This window comes from Girardinichthys multiradiatus, chromosome 2 (assembly GCF_021462225.1).
Source record: "Girardinichthys multiradiatus isolate DD_20200921_A chromosome 2, DD_fGirMul_XY1, whole genome shotgun sequence".
In the NCBI taxonomy this organism is placed as follows: domain Eukaryota; kingdom Metazoa; phylum Chordata; class Actinopteri; order Cyprinodontiformes; family Goodeidae; genus Girardinichthys; species Girardinichthys multiradiatus.
Window position 1 is genome coordinate 47,339,055 of NC_061795.1, and position 27,548 is coordinate 47,366,602.

Genomic DNA, 27,548 nt, shown 5'->3' on the forward strand with positions numbered 1-27,548 from the left:
TGATGATGTTATTTATTAAGGGGAAAAAACTATACAAACCAACCTGGTCTGATGTAAATTAGTTGATACCCCCATTGTGAAATCATGATTTAACTGAGATTAAACACATTGTTTGGAAAGCTGCATTTCACTAGCCACACAGACTGCCTAACCTGCTTAATTAAGAAACCACTTAAACAGAACCTGTCTGACAACATAAAGTAGGAGAACATTCCCAGGAGTGGGACAGCACACCAAAATTACTACAAGAGCAAATGAATGGCTCATCCCTGAGGTCACAGAAGAACCCAGAACATCTAAAGGCCTCACTTGCCTTAGTTAAGGTCAAAGTCCATGGTTCAGTAATAATGACTCCATGGGAGAGTTCCAAGGCCAGAACCACTGCTGACCCAAGAGAATACAAAGGCCCATCTTACATTTACTGTAAAACATCTTAATTATCCCCAAGACGGAAAAACATATTCTGTGGACTGACGAGACAAAAGTGGAACATTTTGGAAGGCATGTGTTCTGTTACATCTGATGTAATACAAACAAAGCATGAGAAAAGAACATCATACTTAAAAGTAAACATAGTGGTGGTAGTGTGATGGTCTGGGGCTGCTTTGCTGCTTCAGGACCAAAACGACTTACTGTAATTGATGGAACCATGGATTTTGCTCTCTACCAGAAAATCCTGAAGCAGAACGTTCAGCCATTGGATTGTGACCTTAAGTGGAAGTTCATTTGGGTTATGCAATAGAACAATCATCCAAAGCACAATAGCAAGGCCACCTCTGAATGGCTTAAAAGAGAGAAAGACAATTAAGGTTTTGGAGGTGCCTAGTCTAAGTCTGGACTGTAATCCAAATGAGTGTCATTGTTTGCTGGGTTTCGGTAGGACCAATGTACAGAAGAGATTATTATTATTTAAGAGACTTCAAGTGAAGTCTCTTAAATAATAAGAGAACTGTTAGTTTACAGCATTGGTACTGTACAGTACTGTACCTTCCACAGATGATACCCATGGCCCTGTCTTTCAGTGTTTAACCCTGTCTCTCCTAGACATAGCTACTTGCTAAGATTCTATTGTGACTAACTCTATGTGCTCTCTTTCATACTCTAGATTTGAAAACTGGCTCAGAGTTCATCTGCTTAGCAGTCTTTCTCTCCTAGATGAAGCCACTAAAGGAGCTACTACCATTAATGTTTTAGTTTTCTTTCCCATAGAAAGTACTCCTGGATCAGTGCTTCTTTGTTCTCTTTGTGTCTCTGCTCTGTTCTCTCAAACCCCCAGTCGGTCGTGGCAAATGGTCGCTCACACTGAGCCTGGTTCTGGTTCTGCTGGAGGTTTCTTCCAGTTAAAAGGGAGTTTTCCTCTCCACTGTCGCTACATGCATGCTCAGTATGAGGGATTGCTGCAAAGTCAATGCAAGCTACTGTCCACTGTCTCTACATGCTCATCCAGGAGGAGTGAATGCTGCAAGTAACTGACTCGATGTAAACCGGTTTCCTTAGAAGGAACAACTTTTTAATCAATTTGAATAGTAAACTGAAACTGACAGTTGGAATGTATGTACTTGACTTGGAATCTTTATGGTTTAATTAAATCGACTTTGTAAAGTGCCTTGGGACGACATGTGATGGGAATTGGTGCTATATGAAAATGAACTAAAACTTAACAAATATAATAACTTTTAGAGAACATGTTTTATCATTGACAGACAACTGTAGTCCCTAAAACTGGTCCATATGGATGCTAAGGAGAGGAGTACTGCCGCTAGAGGGCGGAAGTGGACAAACGCCGCCCGTTTTCTACCATGAGCTCAAGTCAGGGGCAGTCCCTGATGGAGGAGGGCCGTCATGTCTGTTTCCCCATCTCTTTGTAGGCTGAGTCAGAAAACCACGCCGCTCTAAATACCACCTTCAGATACACCGTGGACTCCTTGTGGCTGAGCCCGGCCCGAGCATCAGTCAGAGCCCGTCCCGAACCGCGGCGGACAGAGAGAGGACAGGTGGCAGCTCGGGAGGTTTCGCGGAAGAAGAAGGCGGAGGAAACAACTGAGGCAGCGCAGAGATGTCAACGGTAAAAAAGAGAAACTCCAACTCCTCCGGAGGCCGAGAGGAAGACAAGCAGGTGACCGAGAGGATGCTGTCCGCCGATTCCAGTCCAGCCGGGACACCGGGAAGCGAGACCAAGAGCCCCAGCACCCTCTTGCCGGCAGAAGGAGCGGAGGAAGGGGTCGCCCTGAAGAGAACCATCACCCTGGTGAACGGGGTGGCCATCATAGTAGGCACCATCATCGGCTCAGGCATTTTCGTTACGCCGACCGGTGTGATTCGGGAGGCGGGCTCGGTGGGTCTGTCTCTGGTCGTGTGGGCGGTTTGCGGGGTCTTCTCCACTGTGGGAGCGCTCTGCTACGCGGAGCTGGGGACCACCATCACGAAGTCCGGGGGGGACTATGCGTACATCCTGGAGGTGTACGGCTCCCTGCTGGCTTTCCTCAAGCTCTGGATCGAGCTGCTCATCATCCGGCCCTCCTCTCAGTACATCGTCGCCTACGTGTTCGCCACGTACCTCCTGAAGCCCCTGTTCCCTGTGTGTCCGGTACCGGAAGACGGAGCCAAGCTGGTGGCCTGCCTCTGCATCCGTGAGTATCCGTGTCCGAACCGAACCGAGCCGAGCCGAGCTTCGGGTTAGTGTGATGCAACTTTCAGATGTTGTTGAGTTGATGCATGCGTTGGGACTACACTTCCTGTCTCACCTGGGCTGCCAATGCATCTTTAGGAGCACGTGCGCATTCCGCATCAAAGATAATGGTGAAAAAGCCGCGTTGATTGCGTCAGCTGCTGTTATAGTCAGACGCTCATTTACCCCCATTAAAGACGTTAATATTCAACCAATATACTGAATTTGAATGAGATTTTCTGCTATAGTTTAGTACAGGACAGTAATGCCAATATTGAAACAAAGCACAGAACTGCAACGACTTAAGATAAATACTAATACAAAGTTTTTATATACAAATCGAACTTAAGTTTGTTGTGAAAAATAATTTAGTATAAAAACACAACCGATGAAAAACAAAATACGTTTAATAATATTGGATGTGTAATCTTAACAGCAGTTCGGCATTTTAACAACTTGAGGCAGAATATTGTGTAAAATATGTATGTATATTTCTGGTTGTTGAATTAAGACGTGGTTAAAACGTTGTTTTTTTTTTTGCAAGGACACGTATCATGACAAATGTTTTATTATTATTTATTATTTTACCCATTTCCAAACAATAGGTCCACGCTTTTCATCAAGCTGAGATTTTTCAGTTTACCTCAGAGACCATTTACTTCCGTTTTATTAATCAATAAAACGGAAGTAAATATAACACATCATCCCCTTCGCTGTAATTACAGGGATATTTGAAGGATATTAAAGGCATTATTATTTTACTTCAAGTATAACTTATTTATTAGATATATTAATTTGTTGTGTTCAACAGGAAAATATACAAAATTAGATGGAGCAGCTTCCTTAGAAAAGTGCCAAAATACTTATTGGAAAAAATGCATTTTTACAATTAAATGTTAAAACACAAACAAATGAAACAGGGAAAAAGATTCTGTTTGTTGCTGAGAACATCTCATATTAATGGTTAAATTCTGACAGAAAAATGATCACATAAAGCAGCTCCAGGAAACCTGCAGAAATGATCTCGTTTCTTAAGAAAGTTGGAGCAAAGATTAAAATGCAAATGGTTTAAAAGTTTGAAATTCGGGTCCTGTGTGTGGAAATCATTCAGCCTGATTACTTGAGTGATTCCCTTCAGGTTCTGATGACATTTAAACACGTGATTAGTTTTGTCTCAGAGTCTTAATGAGATTAACTCTGGGTTATTATCTGCCTCATCCAGGTATCACCTGGCTCTGTTTGAACCAGTTCAATTTGTTTCTAGTGCACAGAAAGCCTAACTTTACCCAATCAGCTGCCACACACACACACACACACATTCAAACCCTGTATGAAAAAACATGATACTGAGTGTGTTAATACCGTGGAACCAGTTTGGCACCTAATCTCTAGACTGGCTGAAAGTTAAATCCTGACCGAGGCCACATGACTGAGCTGAGAAAGGCTCAGTGTATGTGTGTGTGTGTGTGTGTGTGTATTATAAGGATTGCTTTGCTCATTGTGTTCACATTATGTTTTTTTGGGGTCATAAGAAGGATAAGGGGCATATACCCTCACATATGTCTCCATATATCTGTTTTTTCCCACATTGTTCTTCTACTTGACCCGTTTTTACTGCCCTTCATACCCGGTACACTTGTTTAAGTTTTGCAGAAGCATTAGCTGTGTGTCTGTTTGAGTTCGGATCCCAGAACTCTGGATCCGGCCCTCTACTGTACACGGCCTCTTTCCCTTTGTGTTGTTGTGTCCACCACAGAGCCTCATTGTGCCGCCTCGTTGTGGCTCCGACCTGATTTAAGAGCTTTGAAGAGACTTGCTGCTTCAGTTAATCACTTTTAATGGGCTTTTTGGGCCCCTTCAGGAACGCCGGGAGTGTGTGTGTGGGATGGCCAGTACCAGCACTGTACATTCGCTTTTCAAAAGACAGAGAGGTACAATGGGGAGTTTTTCTTTTTTTAATTCTCCCTTGAATTTGTTTTCCATTTCTGTGAAATCTTCTCCAGCTTGCGTTGTGCTGTGAGAAAAATGCAGGGACACGCTGTCTCCAAGGATGGAGATGGGCTGCAGACAACAAGCACAAGTCATTCAGCCTTTCACAGTTGGATGAATGTTTCTAACTTGTAGGACAGGACAAAACAATGTTTTTTTTTCACAGGTCTTAGAGTTCAATGAAAAAACATCTCCAGCATGTGTGAAAGCCTTCTGTTCCAAACCATATTTCACATAAACAAGAACTGTTCTGACCAAAGCTCATAGGAGTTTGCTTCATTTAAAACATCAAACAACATCTAAACTCTGTTTCTGAGGTTTTGAGAACAAGCTGAAGCACCCTGACACCCTGAGGGCCTTTCACGTTGTTGTTGGTAAAAGCAAAAGAAATAAGACTAAAATGCTTTTTTCATTAGGATGCTGCCTCTGCCTCAATCGTATTGTCTTTTCTTTCTCTGCAGTATTACTGACCTTTGTGAACTGCTACAGCGTGAAGGCGACTACCAGAGTGCAGGACTGCTTCGCCGCCGCCAAGCTCCTGGCACTCGCCCTCATCATCATTATTGGATTCATTAAGATCGGCCAAGGTACGTTGCATGAGCTGCTTCTGCACACAACTTTCTGTGTCTGCTTTGTTTTTCCTTTCCATCAAATAGCAGGACCTCCTGCCTATGATAGACTAATGGTTCATCCAATCACCTGCAAGCTTATTTATTGGTGTGCCCAGGGGTCTCCTGCCAGTGGGACACGCCAGACACAAAAAACAACCTACTAAAGCATGCCGCAAGCTAGCAGCACCCTCCGACCTCTATAACAAATCAAACATCATCACTTATCTCTGTGACATCAGATAATGCGAGTCGTTTTTTCCCCTCTTCAAAAACAGAAAAATACTCCTGAAATCTAAGACAGTTTATAGAGGTGTCACAAATATTTGCATATCTGATAAAAACGTGTAGAAATGTTGAAATAAATGTCATTCTTTTATTGCAGCAGCATAATCTCACTCCAATTAATTTAGAAAAATCCAAATTTTAATTGAAGTACATTCATTCAGATGGGAAAAAGTTCCCATGTTAAGAAATAATAAAACATTTGGATCGAGTAATTGTAGTAATCCATGTTAGCTTGTTTCTGTGGGGTATAAATATGGCTTAAACAGAGGCCAGTTTGTTTTAGCCAATCTCCAAAAAGGGAAAGACCAGAGAACATGATATTTAAAGTAGCTCGTCACCATATTTACAGTCATAGGAATGATTAAAGTGATTAAAAAACGAGGCTTAAGGAGGTTTTGTTTTAGGATTTGATTTGTGATGCTGTGGGCCTGTTTTTCTTCAAGAGGCTCTTCTTAGGGTACATATCATCATGAACTCTAACAATAACTGAACATTTGAAATAAAAATATTGTGGCCTTTACTATTAAACAGAAAATGTGTCATTACTTGGTCTCGGTGGAGATAACGATCCAAAACATAGATCCTGGGAAGTGGTTCCATAGACATAAAATCCACCTTCTTCCAGTGTCTAGGTACCCAGACCCCAATCTTTCAGAGGACCTGTGGGGTTGAGTTGAGGAGGAGAGAGCATCTGAGTACCTTTCACATTTGAACCGATACAGTACCGATACCCGGTACCTGGGAATTGATAGCGATACTTAACGGTACCAGTTTTTGGTACTTATTGTGTGTTTATGTCTTTTTTTGTGTTTGTTTAATAATAAAATCAATTTTCAATTAAACTTATTTATTTGTCAATATATAAACTTTAATGAATATATCAAACAACATCCAGCTATTTGGGTTGTAACATCTCAGTTGGTTCAAACATTTCTTCAACATTAAACCCTCAACAGACTACGTAGTTTTTTCTTAATAATGCACAAATTAAAACCGCGCCATGTTTCTGGCTGCAGACGACGAGTCGCTAATGGATGCAGGCGTGCAAACGGTGCTGATTGCAGAAGATGTAGCCGTAGATCTGAGGCTGACGAACATTTTGTCTCTTCAACCTTGAGAAACATCTTGTGCTAAAGGTCCTTCCTCAGATTAGAAGTATTCCTGCTGCTGGTCTTGCACTTCGCGTCACAAATATTGCAGCGAGCGTAATCTGGAGCCATACTTTCAAGCGCTTTCTATCAACCATGCTTTATTGACGGTACTAGCAGGTCCTGATGTCATTACGCTCTTGTGCGTGCAATGCTGTGTTCATGTCCAGCATGGAAAATCATCCACTCTTCCACTCCCTCAGTGTCACAATGATGCGTTTTAGGAACCGAAACATGGTACCGTTTGATTTTATGTGAATCGGTACTCGATAGTACCGACAGAATTCGGTCGGTACCTATAAAAGTATCGAATTCGGTACCCATCCCTACATCTGAGTAGACCCAGGACTCCAGACCATGTAGAGAAATTGTGTAAAGAGGATTGGCTAGAAAGTCTTCTCTTTGTAAGCAGGCAACTCCTGTTATTTATCCTGTTTATTCCCCTTTCTTCTTGATGTTTGTATCATTCACATCCTGGTTTTCCTGAACACCTGGAAGTTGTTGAGTTGAAGCTTCAAGACTCCCATTCCTGCCTCAGCAGACTGTGAGATGACAGGAAGACACTGCAGGGAAACCACACATCGCCTCTGATACAGAATACAAGGAACAGAAAACTCCTCCTTGGTGTACTTTAACCTGTAATAACTGAGGGCAGGTCGGTACAGCTCAAACATGAAATGAGTCAACAAAATGCCTTCTAGAGGAGGCTTTTTCTAATGTCTGTTAATAAATTCAACAAGTTTATATCAGTGAATCGAAGCTATTATCATCCTAAATATCAGGTGACATGACTGCCCTCTGCTTCGTTTCTAATGACAGAAAGGTGACTGCAGGCTTTTATCCCCACTGCTGCATGTTCACTGCCAAGGCCAGCTGGTCTGTTATGAGTGCTTCACTTCCTGTTTGAACGGCGATCCATGGCATATCTGCGGCTGAGACCCAAATATTACCTCTTGCTCTCCGGACTGTAGCGCTGCTGTCAGCTTCTGCACTTTGACTAAAAGTTGAAACACCAAACTGATAAAGCTTGGATTGCTGAAACAATTTATCATCATAATATTAGTTCGGCCTTTCAAGAATGATGAATTACATTTTAGAGTTAAAGACAACAGAGGCTCCAAACAGAGGCTGCCTTGTTCTGACTTCTGGAGTTAGCAGTTACATGTAGGTCGATGCATATGTTCTGTATGTGTTCCTTAAAATTTGACATTACTCTGTCAGATTCTTGGTGCAGGATATCAGTTACCTACTGCATGTTTGTTCAGAAGAAGGTCAAGTTTCTGTTTTCTGTTATTCACCTTCAGGCAGACAGAGAAGCTAGAACATCCTGCATGTGCAGAACTGAACCAGAACTGTTGTTCTTGCACAAGTAGAAAATAAAATGTCCCAGCGATCACTGTGGCGTGAGTGCATGCACGAATCATAACATCTAAAATAAGAGTCTCTGTGTGTTTGTGTGGAGGTAGGAGGTCACAGTTCACAGATGGGATCAGCTCACCAGTGGGCGCTCCACAACAAGTGGAACTGTTGAGACATGTACTGAAAGGGTGGTCAGCAGGAAGGGGAAGTGAGGAGTTCTGGTGTGCTATTATTATTATTATGAAGCCAGGTTTGAACTGATCTGAGGTTAGGACACCCTACCACCTAAAAGTTGCCCTTACTCCTTTTGGTTGAAATCCCCACAGTGAGACGCTTCTTACCATCTACCATGTCTGACTTCAGTCTGAAGAAAGTTTGGTGCACTCCTCACTTCCAGCTGTGAGATGATTGAGGGGTTTCTTGCATGTTCAGTCCATTTGAAGTCAACCCATAGTATATCAAAAGGATTAAGGTCAGGGCTTTGACTAGGCCCAGGACTTTCCTCTTCTTAATTCTCAGCAAGTTATTGGCAAATATTTCTGGTATGTTTTGGGTTCTTGTCATGTTGCAGGGTCCAGTTCTGGTTCAACTTTATTGTTTTACAGATGGTCTGACATTTTCCTCAGACTCCCTCTGATAGATGGAAGATTTCATGGTTGATTCTATGATGGTGAGCTGGTCAGGTCCTGCTGCTGCAAAGCATCTCCGGACCATGACACTTCCACTTCCATGTGTCACTGTTGTTATGAAGTTCCTCTCCTGAAATGCTGTATTTAGTTCATGCCAAACTTGTTCTCTGTTCTGATGTCCAAATAATTCAGTTTTAGACTCATCTGTTTAAAGAACAGAGGGGTAGAGCTGATTAGGGCCATAGGTGCATGTTCCTTTCAAATGTGGCGCCTTCTAAAGGGAAATAAAAAAGCTTTCCAGCCGTAAGAATGGAGATCCTGTTTATGCTTTACAGTAATAACTTATACACCAGACCCAAAGTTTCTGCCTGGAAATGGTTTGCTGAGTGAGAAGCAGGAAATTTCCACGTCCTAATCCACTTTCTACCTTTCCTGTGTAATTCCTGTTTTGGTTTCTCTCCGGAGTCTTAAGATTAACTCCACTGATTTGTCTTTCTAGGCCTTTCCTGAGAGTCCCTTCCGATCCAGTATTTATCCTGACTCCTATCTTTGATCATCTCAGCCCGTCTCTGTGATCCTGATGCTTCTAGCAACGGTTTGTCAGAGACTCCTCAGCTTATGTAGATTTAGACACACCCTTGCTGTGTGGCTGTGATTATTTCAGCAAACACAAGGTCAGTGCTACAAGATCTCCCTGACCCGTGATTGGCTGCTGGAGTGCAGCCTTTAAAGCACTGATCCTAAGAGTGGGGGTACAGTTGGAGTCCAGCAGGACTGGTTTTGTGGTTTTTTGCAGTAAGAACAGTTTCATGTGGAGTTTATTTTACAAATTTAAGGTTTTCAGTTTAGTGTGTCACCTTAGTGGTTGGCTCACCTCTCAGAGTTATTTCTTTACATGTGTTGATTGACTTGTGTGGCTGATGAGGTCAGGGTCTGCTGGCGTCCCAGATTAATCAGATTAGCTCCTGCTTTGTCAACCCAACAGCCGGCCACTCTTTTTGGTAGTGAAACACTTGGAGGTTAATTCCCTGCTTCCAGACAAAGATCTTTCACATCAAACCCTGTTTACAGCTGCAAGGTTTCCTCTAACTCCTGCATGTTGTTTAGTCATCTAACAGTTCAATGAAGTTTCAGGGGCACTAAGGTTTCCCTCTTGGTCGACATGTTGAAGGGATTTATTCATGAACACTTGGAGGTGAATTAAATGCCAGTTGACATTGACTGAGTCAGAGTTGGTTCCCTCCCTCTGCGTGAAGAATAACTTCATTAATCTCAGTCTTAAGAGTAGAGCTGATCCATTTAATACTTTACAAACAAAGCCCATTCACACCAAACAGTCACACTTAGTGAACTCAAACAGGCTTGCTGTTAACTAGGTCTAACCCTCATAAATCAAATATTTTCTACTGCAAAACCTCAAAGTTTTTTTTTTCAATTATTGAGCCTAAGGAAACAGTCATCTTCCCTGGGAAGAACTGACGTTTGAACTTTTAGATGGCATCAGAGTCCTATTTTCCAGTACACTACCCTCATCTCTTAGAATTGAAAGGTGAGCAAGAGTTTGAGATGAATCATAGCTTCTACCTTAGCATGAAGGTCTGTAAAGGTTAGACGGAAATCGGGCCATCCGCTGGTTTTTAAGGCCCAAAGAAGCAGAAAAACCAGAACCGATTTGGACAAGCTGAGACATGATGGCGCAACACCTGAGGAGGAATGCGATGAGTGGAATAGGAAAAAAATCATGTAGCTATTCAGGTAATCAAGCTCAAAAATAAAATGGCTGTTAGAAAATCTGCGTTTTTGTTTGTGAGGAGAGTTTATAATTACTGGTCCAACATTTCATCCTGTTTAAACCTCATTCTTGGGACTTTTTAGGCACAGTTTTACAATTTTACCTGTGCTTTGATTGTGTTTAAAAAATAGATTTATTATGTTTCATGCATAAAAATCGCTTTCATTTTGTCAATTGTCTATTTTGCTTCGGTGAAGCTTCATGTCTGTGAAATGCTTTTCCCACAAATTCAGAAATTGAAAGAAAACATCTAAGTATTGAAGGAATTGGACAATAATTGACATGATATTAGGATTAAAGACGTGATAAAAGACAATTGTGACACAAAATAAGCATATTTTGATGTTACATTTTTCAAGTCCAAAGTCGCCTGGAAATGACGTCTAGGGGAAGGTCTCCGGTCATTCATTGTGTGAGCGTCAATAATAAACGGTTCAGGTAGAAGCTAAGTTGCATTAAAAAAATCATTAATATGGTGAAACGGTGTATGGCAGCAATACCATGACAGCAGCCATTAGTCTGCACTACTTTCCTGAAGCAAAGAGGATCAGAGCTGCCTGGATCAGAGCTGGAAAACTGAGGAGGGACAAATGGGCTGGTCCCATCAAGCAGAGCCAGCTGTGATCAGAAGATCAGAAGATGTAAGCAAACTGCTTCGAACAAGAAACCTTTGAATTCCCAAGAGAAATTATGTTAGAGGTCAGATATCTGCAAATGAAGGAGACTGTTGAAATGTTGAATCAGAGTCTATAGGCACGATGTTCAGAGCATCTGATGGGAAAAGATCGCCAACGAAAATGTTGTTGCTGCTGTTGCTAAACGGATCCAGGCTCAGCAGGTAAGAACACTTCCTTGTCACAAAAGTACATTTAGATTTCAGCAGTTATTGCTGACAATTAAAACTCTAAAATTAGTTTTTTATTATTATTAATCATAATATTAATCTGAAATTATTATTATTAAAATAAGAAAAATCACACACGCATACGATATATTTAAATAAATGTTTCTCTAAAGATTCTAATTTAAAGTTAAAAAACGACACCAGGTAGTGTCTTCAGATCTCATCCCCTGTGTCTGCTGCTCCATGCTGCTCACTTCACCTCCGGTTGTTTCACTCAGTGCCGTATTTACTGTAACCCTGGAATTACACTATCTGCTCCGGTCCGGTCCAGTCGCACTGGACTGGAATGGACCGGTCCGGTCCAGTCCGCTGCGAAGTCTGGAGGAGCTCCAAGAGGCATGCGGAGATCGCCCAATAAAAGCCAGTGATAAATGTGGTTGCAAGTCCGAAACAGCTAATTCTGCTGAAGTTAAACCAGTTAAACTGCTTCATTTTTCGTTTTATGAATCCAGATATTTTCATGTTAATTTGGTGCATTTAATGTTTAATTGCTCGGTTTCTAATACCTAAGTTTACCCAGTAGCTGCTATAATTGATCTAATGTTAACAACCGCTAATAAATACATGTGTGTATATATATAAATATATGTGTGTATTTATTAATATAGCGATATCCAGTCTGTCTTTAGTGAATTATATTGAAAATCTGGATGTTGTACTGGTTCTGTTTCCTGGTGGTGCGGAATGATTCATGCAGATTGACTCTGGCATCCAGCAACAATTGACTCTGGTTGAATTAGATGGCTGTCTGCGCACCGCAGCACTGGTGCTCTATCTGATGACAGCTAACTTTCTTCTCCTGACATCCGATTCTTCGCTGCTGTCTGTGTCGTTGCCATTATAGCAGCAGTCAGTTTACCTGCAGGGGTTCCCCGTCATAAAAGTGCAAACAAAATCTCAAAGGAGTAGTCTGGAAATGCCTTTTTAGTGAAATTTATGACCATGTAGCTCAACAACTGTTCATTTCAGTGGCAGGAATTTACTTTTAAAAATATTTGATCAATGTTTCCTTTCCATAAATTTAATTCGATGTCACAGGCTCTTTAAGTTTCCTTTTTTAAAAGGCCATCTCTGCTCCGATTGTTAACCAATATGCAGGTATTTTGGAGCAGCTTTTCATGCCATGCATGGATGGTTTCCTCCTACTGTCCAAATATATGCATTTAGGTTACCTGGAGACTAGAAATTATCCTTAGGAATGAGTGCATGAAGTGTGTTGGCTCTGTAATGGACTGGTGATCTACGGAGAAGTGCAAAGCCCACCCACCTCACCCTGATCAGGATTATTTTAGCATAAATAATAAATGAATGGATGGTATGAATGGATGATACTAATAACTTAGCTAATTAACACAAAGCAACAAGTATTGAAGCTGCAGCATGAAACTGAGTCTGCACCACCATGGGTGCAGTGGTGCAGACAGGCCACATGGGACAACCCTGGGGTCACAGACTGTCCATGTGGATAACTGCAAAAAACCAGGGTGTTTCCCACGCCAGTTTACAGCTAACCCTCCCTCTACCAACACCGCCCAGAGCTGTTGGTTTAGCGACCGTCGCCAAGTCTGAGAATGTGCGTGTACGTTGAGGGGAGCAGGAATGTGGCGCTGAGCCCCACAAACCAGCAGAAACCTGAAAGTCAGAAACAAGGCAGAGCGTACAATCTTCAACGTTCAGCCTGCCACAAAAACCAGCCCGCAGAGTTTTTTCTGTTTAAGCTCTGTTATTTGTTTCTTCCAGGTGGTACAGATGAACTTCTTCCTGAAAACTCCTTCAAGGGATCCAATTATGAGTTCGGTAACATCGGCCTGGCGCTCTACAGCGGCCTGTTTGCCTATGGTGGCTGGTGAGTCCTAAAATTCATTGAACTGCTAAATCAGATTTCAGGCATGTTGCAAAATGTTTGTTGCTCTTTAGACAAGAAACATGTCAGGTCATACTTTGGAAATCAGTTCATGTTGTGTTTTATTGCTGAACTCAGAGAAGGTTCCTTTAAATACAGTACAGACCAAAAGTTTGGACACACCTTCTCATTCAAAGAGCTTTCTTTATTTTCATGACTATGAATATTGTAGCTTCACACTGAAGGCATCAAAACTATGAATGAACACATGTGGAATTATATACTGAACAAAAAAGTGTGAAACAACTGAAAATATGTCTTATATTCTAGGTTCTTCAAAGTAGCCACCTTCTGCTTTGATTACTGCTCCGCACACTCTTGGTATTCTGTTGATGAGCTTCAAGAGGAGGTCACCTGAAATGGTTTTCCAACAGTCTTGAAGGAGTTGTTCAGTATATAATTCCACATGTGTTCATTCATAGTTTTGATGCCTTCAGTGTGAAGCTACAATATTCATAGTCATGAAAATGAGAAGGTGTGTCCAAACCTTTGGTCTGTACTGTATCTACAGTAGTGTGACACTCAGTAAGGGTTTATTCCCTTCATGTTGACTCAATCAGTACCATGCATCTTGGTTGGAAATAAACCAAACAGTGTTTGTAGAAAACTGTAAAAAATTGCCAGCATGATAAATATCAGAATTACTGAAACCTAGCTGCTCCAAACAGTATGCATTTTATCAGTCCATCCATCCATCCATTTTCTATGTGATTCATAATCAATACATGTTAAAGTTTTCAGACAGTGACTATTTCAAGTAAAAAATTCTTGTCAGCATTCATTTTTGCCTGTCTGATGAAGCGTTTTCGGAGTTACTGAGCAGCTTCTTCTCTCCTCTTTAAACCCATCATTGAGTAAATTCCTCAGTCTAAACAAGGCGATTAAAAGAAATCTGCCTTGACGCCTTTTCAAAATGTTGCCTAAAACATTCTAGTTTATCTAACTGGTGTCTCCTTTGTTTGCAGGAACTACTTGAACTTTGTTACAGAGGAAATGATTGAGCCTTACAAGTAGGTTGTCAATTTTTAAGATCATGTACAATATGAGACGCTTGCTGCAGTTTGAGCTGTTGTAACCCAGACTGTTTGGTGTTTGTATGTCATTCAGAAACCTTCCTCGAGCCATCATCATCTCTCTGCCCATCGTCACAACTGTGTATGTTCTCACCAACCTGGCCTATTTCACCACGCTCTCCCCTGAACAGATGCTGAGCTCAGAGGCTGTTGCTGTGGTGAGTTCATACGAGGCCTGCAACCTTTTAGGTTTTTATTGCAGATTTTAACATTTACTACCAAAAAAAGTTAATATTATCATTATTATATTACTGATATTATACATGGTATGGTTTTATGAATCGGTCTTGACTGTTTTCTGCACCAGGTGCTCCAGCTGCTGGTGTTGGGTAACACCTGTTCTGGATGCATGGGTTGCTTCCACAAAGAAGTTTTCATTTGTTTTAGTTTTTTCTCACATTTTTAACTGCATACATTCTCACACTACTCTCCAATTTTGCATTGTTTGCTGTTATTTCAGCTTTTAACCTTGTTCTCTTTTTTCTCTTCCTAGAAGCTACACCTGGCCTGACTGTGTCTACCTGTGACACCTTTCTGGAGAGGGGCATCGTCCAAGCTTCTGCTGGCAACAACTTAATGCTCACCCTCTACTGATGATCCACATAGCCCTGTCTTTTAGTGTTTAACCCTTTCTCTCTCCTAGACATGGCGATTGACTGAGCTTCTACTTTAACTAACTCTATGTGCTCTCTTTCAGACTCTAACCTTGAAAACTGGCTCAGAGTTTATCTGTTCTTTCTTTCTAGGTGAAACGACTAAAGGAGCTACATCCATTAACATTTACTTTTCCTTCCCATAGAAAGTACTCCTGGATCAGTGCTTCTTTGTTCTTTTTGTGTCTCTGCTCTGTTCTCTCTAACTCCCAGTCGGTCGTGGCAGATGGCCGCTCACACTGAGCCTGGTTCTGGTTCTGCTGGAGGTTTCTTCCTGTTAAAAGGGAGTTTTTCCTCTCCACTGTCGCTACATGCATGCTCAGTATGAGGGATTGCTGCTAAGTCAACACCAGTGACTGTCCACTGTCTCTACATGCTCATCCAGGAGGAGTGAATGCTGCAAGTCACTGACTGGATGCAATCTGCTGGGTTTCCTTAGATAGAAAAACTTTTTATCCAATTTGAATAAATAACTAACTCCGACTGCACTGTTCAATGATTAGGATTAATTGGAATGTATGAACCTGACTTTGTGAAGAACCTTGAGACGACATGTGTTGTGAATTGGCGCTATATAAATAAAACTGAATTGAATTGAATTGAACTGCAGAAATGAAAACACTTAAAACCATAACTGCCCTGGATTTTCTTTGCTCAATGTTTGCATTGAAAGGTTGCACAGTCTGAGCCAACTCTGTCCACTGCACAACATCTGATGATGTATCATAACACAGCCCCGTGTTTTGCCTGAGGGTCACAGGTCAGGTACCTTAGCCCCTTTTTCATTGCAGGGAATTTCAGCCATTATCCGGGATTTTGAAAGCCCTCTGCACCTTTCTAAAGGTATTTGTTTAGGCACTAGAGGCCTTTATCTTTCTAATTTTTCGAAAGTAAGTTGACAGGAAATAGGATGAAGCGCCTCCGTCGAGGACTAAGGCCGCTGAGCACCCTGGAAATATTAAAGGGGCAAGGATATGTGCAGCAATGTATCCCACAATGCATTGCACCACCAGCAATATTTGTTGACAGAAATAGTTGTTCCCTTTTCTTTCTTTGCCATATTTTAGGCTCCGGCTCCAGAACAAGAAGTTTTCTAAGAACATCTGATGGTGAAGCAGCATCTTCCAAATTGTGTTGATTCAAAATGCACGTTGCATTTTATGCGTTTAGAAGATAACTGTGTTTAAACGAGCTGTAACCCAGCTTCATTCAGAGGAATTTCACAGTTGGCAAATTAACCGTAGCCCCTCAGTCTGGGTTTAAGTTAAAGACGTGTCTGTCCACCACCTCTACCACCTTCTCACTCTATGCAAACAGATTTATTTTATGCTTGTAAGCGGTTTGTACATCTTTGCTTGTGTTTGTGTGTCCTGCAGGACTTTGGTAACCACCACCTGGGCCCCATGGCGTGGATCATCCCCGTGTTTGTGGGTCTGTCGTGCTTCGGATCAGTTAATGGCTCTCTTTTCACCTCATCCAGGTAACACATGATTTTATGAATGTACCTTCTGAATAATGCCATTACCGATTTGGTTCACTTGTCTACTCTCCCTATCAGGTTATTCTTTGTGGGGTCCCGGGAGGGTCACCTGCCCAGCCTGCTGTCCATGATCCATCCCACGCTGCTGACGCCGCTGCCCTCACTTATATTCACAGTGTGTACTTTTCGTTTTTACCAGTGTCAAACTCAAACTACATTGCATTGATGAGGCAGGAACTGAACACATCTGTCATGTTAAACTAGCGCTTTTCTTCAAAGCTTCTTTCCAGTCCGTACGTCACCGGCTGCTGCTCCTTCAGTCAGATTTCTAAAGGACTTGATCACAGTTCAACAGATTAATAAAGTCATGCATATGCTACCTGTGTAATTTCAAGTATAACTTTCTGCTCGTAACGATGGCATCTTGTAGCTGAATGTGTTTTTTATTTTTCCTGAAAGTGCTGAATAAATCCTACGACCCATTCTTCTCTCTCCAGTGTTTGATGACGCTGCTCTATGCCTTCTCCAACGACATCTTCTCCGTCATCAACTTCTTCAGCTTCTTCAACTGGCTCTGCATTGCCATGGCGATCGTTGGAATGATGTGGCTCCGTTATAAGAAGCCCGAGCTGGAGCGGCCGATTAAAGTGAGTTACGCAGAATGACCCGGATGTGCATGTTGGATAAGACTTGTCGTATGTTTCAGGTCCTTGCGCTGGTTGGTCTGATTTAGATTTTGTTCGGATCATCTGGTATAAGCTGCAGGGGGCAGAGCGATCGTAGATGGACCTCAGCTGCAGGCTGTCAACAGTCATAAACTGTCTTTGGCTCCGAATTCCCACTGACTCCTACCTGTGTTAATTGTGGCAGCTCAAAATGTTTCTTCTTCTTCATCCGAAAAACAAAGATCCATTCAGAGTCCCTGAGCTGAATCAGAGCTGGAAGCTCGGCTGGGGGGGGTCTATTTCTGCAGGGTAGCTGTTAGTGTCTGCAGGATGGGAGCCTCCCTCCTGTAAATGGATGTTGTAGAGTTTCTGTTAATACTTTGAGAAAAGCTTGCTGTCTCTCCTTCTAACCCTGAGGTCTATTGTTGCTCCCAGCCTGCATGTGAACACCGGGTGTCTGCACTTACTGGTCGGTGGCAAGATGTTTGGTGTCAGAGAAATAAAAAGAGGCAGATGGATGGACTGAGTGCATCCTCTCGCTCCCAATGTCGTTCTTGTTTCTTTCACTGTCACATTCCTGCTGCTCAACTGATTTCCAGTTGGACTGCTGGAGAATAATCCTACTGGTGATGAGCTGATTAACGAGTGGACGTTCAGTCTTCATGGACGTTTATTACTATCAGGGTGTCCTGTTCTAAAACCACCGGAATCCGTCTTCAGCTCCAACAGCAAGAACTTCCTGTACCTGACTCCCTCTGGAGCATTTTAATGGATTCCTTCCAAGCGGGTTGTTGCAGATCTCCTGCTGGTCGGTTCTTCTGGAAACCACAGTCCCGACGCACAGTTTTTTATGATTTATTCCATTTTTTAAGAACATAATAATTCATATTGAACCTTTGCATTCATGCTTCGGTCTGGGAACTCTGCTGATTTGACTCTGTAACAAGTGTTGAATTGGGATATGAAGAGTGTGCAGGAAGTCTGATTTTCGGAGGAATGTTTTTTGTTTGTTAAGCAACTGATCCCTGTCCTGTAAACCATTCAGGCATTAACAATCAGTACTAGCAGACAGCTTGACAAAGATCTTAAGGAGCTTTATGCCCAGCAGCTTGTTGCAGAGACAGACATGTTCCTAATTTATTAGCTGAATCACTTATAATCCCAAGGTAACACAGTATGTAAAAACAGAACCTAAAAAACTATTTTAACCTCAACGAATTGATTCCCAGAACTGTTTTCATTGAACTATTCAGAGTATCTGTTGAACCTCTTCTGTCTGCTCCTGCAGGTCAACATCCTGCTGCCGGTGACCTTCGTGCTCGCCTGCCTCTTCCTCATCATCGTGTCTTTCTGGAAGACCCCAGTAGAATGCGCCATTGGCTTCGGCATCATCGCCACCGGGCTGCCCGTCTACTTCATCGGCGTTTGGTGGCAGAACAAACCCAAGTGGATGACGCATGGCATCTGTGAGTGATTTAATGTCACAGAAATTATTTTTCACATTTTGTTTTTTTTTTATTCTCCCACCAACAATACATTTATTGTTATATACATATTCTACGTCCTAAAGCCGTTTTGCACATGCTTTATGGAAGAATATTTGCTCTGAACTGAAATGGTTCAAATGATTTTAGTCTTTTTGTTGGGTCAAAAATAAAAGTGGACTGCACGATGTGGCAGTTGGTAGCACTGTTGCCTTGCAGCAAGAAGGTCCTGGGTTCGATTCCCGGCCTGGGGTCTTTCTGCATGGAGTTTGCATGTTCTCCCCGTGCATGCATGGGTTCTCACCGGGTACTCCGGCTTCCTCCCATAGTCCAAAGACATGCCTGTTAGGTTAATTGGTCTCTAAATTGCCCTTAGGTGTATGAATGAGTGTGTGCGTGGTTGTTTGTGTGTTGCCCTGCGATGGACTGGCGACCTGTCCAGGGTGAACCCTGCCTCTCGCCCATAGACTGCTGGAGATAGGCACCAGCTCCCCCACGACCCACTATGGAATAAGCGGTAGAAAATGACTGACTGACAAAAATAAAAGTGATTTCCTGCCTCCACTCGGTCACAGGAATAATAATAACAATGCAGCTGAAAGGAGAAATTTGGAGTATGAAAAAATGTATTTCATATAAATTGTTCTTGAATCACTTAAAAATCCGACAAACTTAAATTTTTGAATAAGTCACATAAAGCCCTAATAAAATAAGTCCAAAAAATGTTGTAAATATTAATATTTATAGGAATATATAGTAACATTTTAAAGCATAAGGGTGTCCATCAGTGCACTTGGCACCAGGACACACTCTGGTAAAGAGAGGGGCTGAGCTGTCCACTGATCACCACCTGGTGGTGAGTTGGATCCGTTGGGGAGGAGAAAGCCAGACAGACTTGGCAGGCCCAAGCGCATAGTGAGGGTCTGCTGGGAACGTCTGGCGGAACCCTTGGCCAGGGATGTATTCAACTCTCACCTCCAGGAGAGCTTTGACCAGATTCCGAGGGATGTTGGAGACATAGAGTCCGAGTGGACCATGTTCTCCGCATCTATTGTCGATGCTGCTGCCCGTAGCTGCGGCCGTAAGGTCTGCGGTGCCTGTCACGGTGGCAATTCCCGAACTCGGTGGTGGACACCGGCAGTAAGGGATGCTGTCAAGCTGAAGAAGGAGTCTTATTGGCTGTGGTTGGCTTGTGGGACTCCTGAGGCGGCTGACGGGTACCGTGAGGCCAAGCGTGCTGCGGCCCGGGCTGTGGCAGAGGCAAAAACTCGGGCCTGGGAGGAGTTCAGTGAGGCCATGGAGAAGGACTATCGGTTGGCCTCGAAGCGATTCTGGCAAACCGTCCGGTGCATCAGGAGGGGGAAGCAGTGCTTCGCCAACACTGTTTACAGTGGGGGTGGGGAGCTGCTGACCTCGACTGAGGACATTATCAGGCGGTGGAAGGAGTACTTCAAGGATCTCCTCAATCCTGCCATCACGCATTCCTTGGTGGAAACAAAGGCTGGCGACTCGGGGTTGGACTCTTTCATCACCCAGGCTGAAGTCACCGAGGTGATCAAAAAGCTCCGCGGTGGCAGGGCTTCGGGGTTGGATGAGATCCGCCCTGAGTACCTCAAGTCTTTGGATGTTGTGGGGCTGTCATCGTTGACACGCCTCTTCAACATTGCGTGGCGGTCGGGGACAGTGCCTCTGGACTAGCAGACTGGGGTGGTGGTCCCCCTTCATAAGAAGGGTGACCGGAGGGTGTGTTCCAACTACAGGGGGATCACACTCCTCAGCCTCCCTGGTAAGGCCTACGCCAGGGTATTGGAGAGGAGAGTCCGACCGATAGTCGAACCTCGGCTTCAGGAGGAGCAGTGTGGTTTTCGTCCCGGCCGTGGAACACTGGACCAGCTCTATACCCTCTACAGGGTACTCGAGGGTTCATGGGAGTTTGCCCAACCGGTCTACATGTGTTTTGTGGACCTGGAGAAGGCATTCGACCGTGTCCCTCGTGATGCCCTGTGGGGGGTGCTCCAGGAGTATGGAATCGGGGGCCTTTATTAGGGGCCATCCGGTCCCTGTACGAGCGGAGCCGGAGTTTGGTCCGCATTGCCGGCACTAAGTCGGACCTGGTCCCGGTGCATGTTGGACTCCGGCAGGGCTGCCCTTTGTCACCGGTCCTGTTCATAACTTTTATGGACAGGGTTTCTAGGCGCAGCCAAGGGCCGGAGGGGGTCTGGTTTGGGGACCAGTGGATTTCGTCTCTTCTTTTTGCAGATGACGTGGTCCTGCCGTTCCCCTCTAGCCAAGACCTACAACATGCGCTGTGGCGGTTCACAGCCGAGTGTGAAGGGGCTGGGATGAAGATCAGCTCTTCCAAGTCCGAGGCCATGGTTCTCGACCGGAAAAGGGTGGCTTGTCCTCTTCAGATTGGAGGGGAGTTCCTGCCTCAAGTGGAGGAGTTTAAGTATCTCGGGGTCTTGTTCACGAGTGAGGGAAGAATGGAGCAGGAGATCGACAGACGGATCGGTGCGGCAGCCGCAGTAATGGGGCGCTGTGCCGGTCCTTTGTGGTGAAGAGAGAGCTGAGCCGAAAAGCAAAGCTCTTGATTTACTGGTCGGTCTACGTTCCTACCCTCACCTATGGCCATGAACTTTGGGTCATGACCGAAAGAACGAGATCCCGGATACAAGCGGCTGAAATGAGCTTCATCCGTAGGGTGGCCGGGCACTCCCTTAGAGATAGGGTGAGGAGCTCGGCCATCTGGGAGGGGCTCGGAGTAGAGCCGCTGCTCCTCCACATCGAGAGGAGCCAGTTGAGGTGGCTCGGGCATCTATACCGGATGCCTCCTAGACGCCTTCCTTGGGAGGAGGCCCAGGGGACGCTGCAGGAGGTGTCTGGGTAGAGGGACGTCTGGGTGTCTCCGCTGTGTCTGCTGCCCCTACGACCCGGTCCCAGATAAAGCGAAAGACAACGAGTACGGAATATATAGTTACATTAAGTAAATTTGAAATGCCAAATTTGGACATGATGAATTTGATCATTTTTAATAATTATGTGAAGTAATGAAAATGTCTTTTACTGGTTTATTTAGTTTATTTAATAAATAATTTTTCCCCTATAGTTTTATTTACAGTATGCTAGATCACAGATAGTTAATTTTCTTTTTTTTAAAAGAAATAATCATATTTATTTCTTTATATAGCAGTTACTGACTAAAACAACATTTGAAACGCATTCATTTCAATTTTTTATTTCTAAGTAATTTCCTATTAAAACAGCATTTTGCCTAAATTTTATTTGAATAATAATAGTGGACTGCCGAACAACCATGGGATTGTGTTTTTTTTTTTCCAAAATTAATAAAAAGTTACCTTTAAAACAAAAAAAAAGAAAGAAAGTAAAATCTCATTTTCAACCATTCATCCATCCATCCATCCATCCATCGTCTATACCTTCTCATCCTTATAGGTTGCAGGGTTATATCCTGGACAGGTTGCCACTCCATCACAGGGCAACACGGAGACACACACACACAAACACACACACCGTCGTATTTTGGGTCTGTGGGAAGAAGCTGGAGAACTCATGTTGGGTGGTTTCAGCTGCAGCATCAAGTTACTCGTACTCGTCGTCTTCCATTTATCCGGGACCGGGTCGCGGGGGCAGCAGACTCAGCAGAGACAGCCAGACATCTCTCTCCCCAGACACCTCTTCCAGCTCCTCCAGGGGGAGCCCGAGGCGTTCCCAGGCCAGCCAAGAGACATAGTCCCTCCAGCGTGTCCTGGGCCGTCAACCTGGGCCTCCTCCCGGTGGGACGTGCCTGGAACACCTCCCGAGGAAGGCGTCCAGGAGGCATCCGGTATAGATGCCCGAGCCACCTCAACTAGCTCCTCTAGATGTGGAGGAACAGCGGTTCTACTCTGAGCTCCTCCCGGATGGCCGAGCTCCTCACCCTATCTCTAAGCCGCATTGATCCGTCTGTCAATCTCCCGCTCCATTCTTCCATCACTCGTGAACAAGACCCCGAGATACTTAAACTCCTCCACTTGAGGCAGGAACTCCCCTTCAACCTGACGAGGACAAGCCACCCTTTTCCCGTCGAGTACCATGGCCTCAAGTTATATTAAATATTAAAGTTAAATAAATATTGCTGCAGCCAAAACACCAGTAACTGATCTAATGAAGAAGCTGGGATTTAGTCGCTGTTGTTGCGATGAGGTTTATGACTTTCCTGTAGATTTTTGATTTGATATGAGCAGTGTTGGGCCATCATCCATATTGACAGGAAACGAGCTGCTACTATGCCTCCCAGCATGCATTGCAGCTCTGACGTCACCAGCAGAAGTGATAAATAACTAGCTCAAGCTAATGCTAACTGCCATTTCCAGCCGTCGTATCTTGCCGATGCTGCGCTCAGAGGCGATCTCTGGAGAAATAGAAGAACGTGGGCAGGTTTACTTGTCTTCCTTGTGGCCATCACTGGAAGAGCTCGTCAAAGCTGGAAATCTGTCTGACATAAGACCAGACGATTCATATCCCGATCGAAGACCATCAGACGCTATCCAGGCGCAGGTGAAAACCCACAGAGGTTTTATTTCCAAGGAGACGAGTTTCCTCCTTGTTTATTCCAGTCGACGGCCACGGTTCATCCTATTTTTCCCTGTTTGGACCACGGAGGAGAAATTGACCATGTAGAGTCTCACAGATGCGTGAATACTCCACCTCCCCTCTTTTTTCTTCAGACCTGCAACCCATCTTCAAGCTTCGCTGAAGAGAAAGAAGCCGACATCAAAGTAATTTTGCTCTTTTCGTTGTTAATAGGATACGTTGCTTGATAAGGTCTTGGCAGGTTGAGGTAGGAAAGTAGAGTGATCTAGGATCACCACATTCAATCCGATGTCTCATTGGTGTCCATGCAAGGGCATTTGAAGTTTATGCTGAACTGTCTGATTGCTGTTTGAATACAGTTGGACTCTGAAGCACGGCTGCGTAGCAAAGTTAGAATTTTTGTGTGTTCACCGGGTTTTAACCAACTCAGCGTTGGCTGTTGGAGTTAAATTGGGCTTTAAAGCAGACTGAGGCTGCGAAATGAGCCTGGTGTTCATCTCCATTGTTCCACAGTTTATGTCCTTTGTGTTTTTCTACTGGTTTCAGAGTTTTATGACTCTTTGTTTCGAGACAAGCCCGCTATCAGCTGTTAGTGGCTAAGGGGCCAACTGCTAGGTGCTTTACCGCGTCTGAGCTCGTTTGGGTCTACCGTTCTAACAGCTGACAGCCGCTATCAAGACTCATCAACGGACCAAAAACAAAGCTTCACCGTTATTAATTCTGTTTCACTTTTCCAAGTCAATCCAAATTGTTGCCTTATTCCCACTCAGCCCATAAACTGCTGGTTTGATCTTCATCTATACTCGGTACGCATCTTTATTTCTGATTGTTAATTTACGCCTTCGTAGAATCGTGCATGCTTGATTATGTGAACGTTGTTGGACCAGAATAGTTGATTTAAAAGAGACTATTGGTTTAATACATTACCACATAGATAAAGAGACATTGTTTGTGTTTATTTTGTGTAAGAGTGATTATCTGTCAAAATAACGTTGGTGTTCCACACCATTTGATAAAACGGTTGATAACATAGTGACATCTGCCGTGGTTTTGGTTCATAATTATCAATTATTAATGATAATTTACTAATTGTAATTATCAAGTGCTGTCAGCCCAATAATCACACCACCAGAGTGTATCTCTGATTTCTATTTGTCAGGAATGATTTTTAGTCAGAATGTATTACTTCTGAATTTAATTATAATGATCATAAATCGCTACAGCAGAAAATGACAATACTTTAACACAAACTCTCTGTTTGTTGTGTGTTTGCAGTCATGACCACCATCTGGTGTCAGAAGGTGATGGAGGTCGTGCCTCAGGAGTCCTAAACGCCCATCGGCCTTCTTCACTTCTACAGAAAGCGCCAACAGTGACCTTTGGGCTCTGACATCAGAATAGATGAAGTTTGACCTCTGCTGACGTCTCTTACCCCATTCTGTCTCACATTAACACACACATTCACACACACATGTTGTTCAGACTGCTGATCAGGACAAAATCTTCAACGTTCTCTCGTTTGTACATGACTGAGCTGATCTGGACGTTGTTTTTACGTGTTTTTAGTCGCTACTGTTTTTGCTCTGCTGTGCATTGATTCAAGTTTCATTAATTTTGTATGTTTTTTAGTAGTTTAGTTATTTAAATGTTTTCAGATTTTAGTCTTCGGAAGCTGAAGCGATGCAGGACTCGGATGTTTGTGAGGACTTGGTCCATCAACTATTTCAGATCCTTGTTTCATATTTGGTGTTGAATGTCTGTCAGTCGCCATGATGCTAACAACCTCTCACTGACTCACTGTGGTGGATTTTAGGCCTAACAGAGGCTGTTTGGTCTTCTGTGTTGTATTACATGTGAGCTTTCATGCAGGTCAATTTAATGAGCCAGCTTGTTAATCGTTTCGTGGGTTATTTTTTTCATATGAAGCAATCATGTTTTCTGTTCAAACGCACGTTTCTCTGAGCAAACCTGCAGTCTCCTTGGGTTTCTCTCCCAACGGAACACTGAGGTCAGATTGGGGTCGCTTTTTTTGGGTCTGGTTACATTTTCACTGCGGTGATCAATACATTTAACTTACTGAGCCTGGCTCTCAGTTACACCTCCACACCACTGAGAGGCAGCGTTTCAGACCGTAAAACTTCAACACAGTGTTAGGCTGGAGCAAAGAGCCAGAGCCAGATCTTATGTGTGTGACGTGGGGGGGTGAGTTTCTATGAGTTTTGTTCTGTTTTTGTTGTTTTTTTATGTAAAATGAAGGCCTTTGCACATCACATCTGTATATTATCTCGGGTTTATTTCTTAATTTTACATTCTGTTTAAACTGAGCACAAAAACTCTTTGCGTGGCTGATTTGTTCTTACTTGATTTACTTATGCTAGGCAATAAATCTTATGCTGTTGGTAAACCTATTTATTTCCCGTTAATTGGTGCCACATTTGTACGGAAAATGCATTTCTGGGTTGAGCAGCAGCATTGCCTAAAACTTGCCAAATCCTCTCTGCCAAACAGCTAAGTCTACTGTTGACTCTGGATTGGCTGTCTTTCTATAAATGCCTCTGGAGGAATGCGATGTTGTCCCACAGTAATGTGTGACCAAGCTAGTGACCAGCATGAGGAAGAGGTGCCAGGCTGTTGTGGTTCTGTACAGCTCTCCTGAGCACCACTGAGGCCAGATTTGTTTCAGATGTGTTTTCCTTACAAATGTGTACCATTTAAGGAAGAATGAACAGGCTTTCTGACCGTGTGAGATTTATTGCCACAAAGCATCATTGAAACTAAGAAATAATGCACCAAACAAACACTTCCTGACTTTTTGCTCTCAGTTTATATTTGAATATTCAGATCCAAATCTAAATTCAAGCTGATTCACTGTGTTTCTCAGCACAATGCACTTTATAACAAAGGATAGTAGCAAAGAATGAAGGGTTGGTTTGATCACGTAAATTGACATAAATCTGGAAGAAAGGTGAAGCAAGTCTGTGTCTCCTTTTTTATCTCTGTTTTTCTGCTGTTTTCCAGCTGATTGAATGAACCCAGTATCACTTTACTATAAGTGTTATATGCATTTCAGTTACATTTAACAAATACAGCGTAGGTGTGCAAAGGCCTTTAAAGGAGTGGCAAGTGGATGAAACGTCAAAGAGGATTTTTATAATTTCAAACTGATTAGTTGAAGGAGCCCTGTTTCGGATCATAGAATCAGCTATTAGTTTTTATTTTTGGTTTTCTCTTTATTTCATACACGGTGACAGTTACTTTCATAGCTGTAATATTATTATTAACTACGGGCGCCTCCTGACCAAACGTGTCACCGTAGATGAAACAGGAGGCGTTAAGTCTTAGTAGTAGAAAACCTTCCTAACACTCCAGCCATCGGAAAACACAAAGAAATGATGGCAGACTAACCTCAGTTAGACTGTAGAAACATTTATTTATTTTTAGATTCCTTTTATTGTTATTATCCCCTTTAATTGTTTACAGGGCATTTTATGAAAAGTGCTTTATAATAAATTCCGTTTTTTCCAATCTTGTGTTCTTTTGTTTGCTTTTCAAGTTTTCTGTTTTCTTTTCATTTGAATTATCATTAATATGTGGCAGCTCTTTTTATTACAGCTTGGTGATTAGATGGTAACACCTAAATAATAGTGCTTCTAAGCAGTGAGGAAAATTATAAAATTGGCTGTTTTCAAGATCCAAATGAGTACGGAAAAAAAGAGAAAACATTTTGTATTTTGTCTCATTGTCAAAGTTATAAATGTCACTTTTTCATTTTATTTGGATCTAATTGCTTTTAAGGCTTAATTTAAAATAATGGACATTGTCATAGTATCTGCTTTAAAAGTGTTAAAAGTTGCACTTAAATGAAAGTAGTACAAAATATGCTACTTATGTCTGCCCCTTGCCAATCATAAGTTATTGTGATTTTATGTTTCTCTTTGAACTACAGCATCGTTCTTTAGAATAAATGATGAGGCTGCACAGTACATCGCAAACATTGTTATCTTAATATTCATATAGCAAAGGACCGGTGTGGCTGCTGCAGTAATGGGGCCGCCGTGCCGTTCCGTTGTGGTGAAGAGAGAGCTGAGCCGAAAAGCGAAACTCTCGATTTACTGGTCGGTCTACGTTCCTACCCTCACCTATGGCCATGAACTTTGGGTCATGACCAAAAGAACGAGATCCCGGATACAAGCGGCTGAAATTAGCTTCCTCCGTAGGGTGGCCGGGCACTCCCTTAGAGATAGGGTGAGGAGCTCGGCCATCCGGGAGGAGCTTGGAGTAGAGCCGCTGCTCCTCCACATCGAGAGGAGCC

The 27,548-nt window shown here is 43.1% G+C and overlaps 1 protein-coding gene across 1 annotated transcript; it reads left to right on the plus strand.

Moving 5' to 3' along the window:
* The first annotated feature begins 1,400 nt into the window (after positions 1–1,400).
* Positions 1,401–26,761, plus strand: slc7a5 (solute carrier family 7 member 5). The gene is made up of 10 exons (XM_047346909.1): positions 1,401–2,630; positions 5,119–5,244; positions 13,126–13,231; positions 14,254–14,298; positions 14,396–14,519; positions 16,391–16,494; positions 16,573–16,669; positions 16,992–17,141; positions 18,448–18,625; positions 24,512–26,761. Exons 1-10 carry the CDS (start codon positions 2,057–2,059, stop codon positions 24,565–24,567), a joined length of 1,560 nt encoding a protein of 519 aa, XP_047202865.1. The 5' UTR covers positions 1,401–2,056; the 3' UTR covers positions 24,568–26,761.
* Positions 26,762–27,548: the final 787 nt, after the last annotated feature.

Excerpts from the sequence above, each read along its gene's own strand:
- slc7a5 (XM_047346909.1), top strand. The coding sequence starts at position 2,057 with ATGTCAACGGTAAAAAAGAGAAACTCCAACTCCTCCGGAGGCCGAGAG. Across the intron at positions 2,631-5,118 it reads GGTGGCCTGCCTCTGCATCC|TATTACTGACCTTTGTGAAC; the intron begins GTGAGTATCCGT and ends CTTTCTCTGCAG. Across the intron at positions 16,670-16,991 it reads TGCCCTCACTTATATTCACA|TGTTTGATGACGCTGCTCTA; the intron begins GTGTGTACTTTT and ends TTCTCTCTCCAG.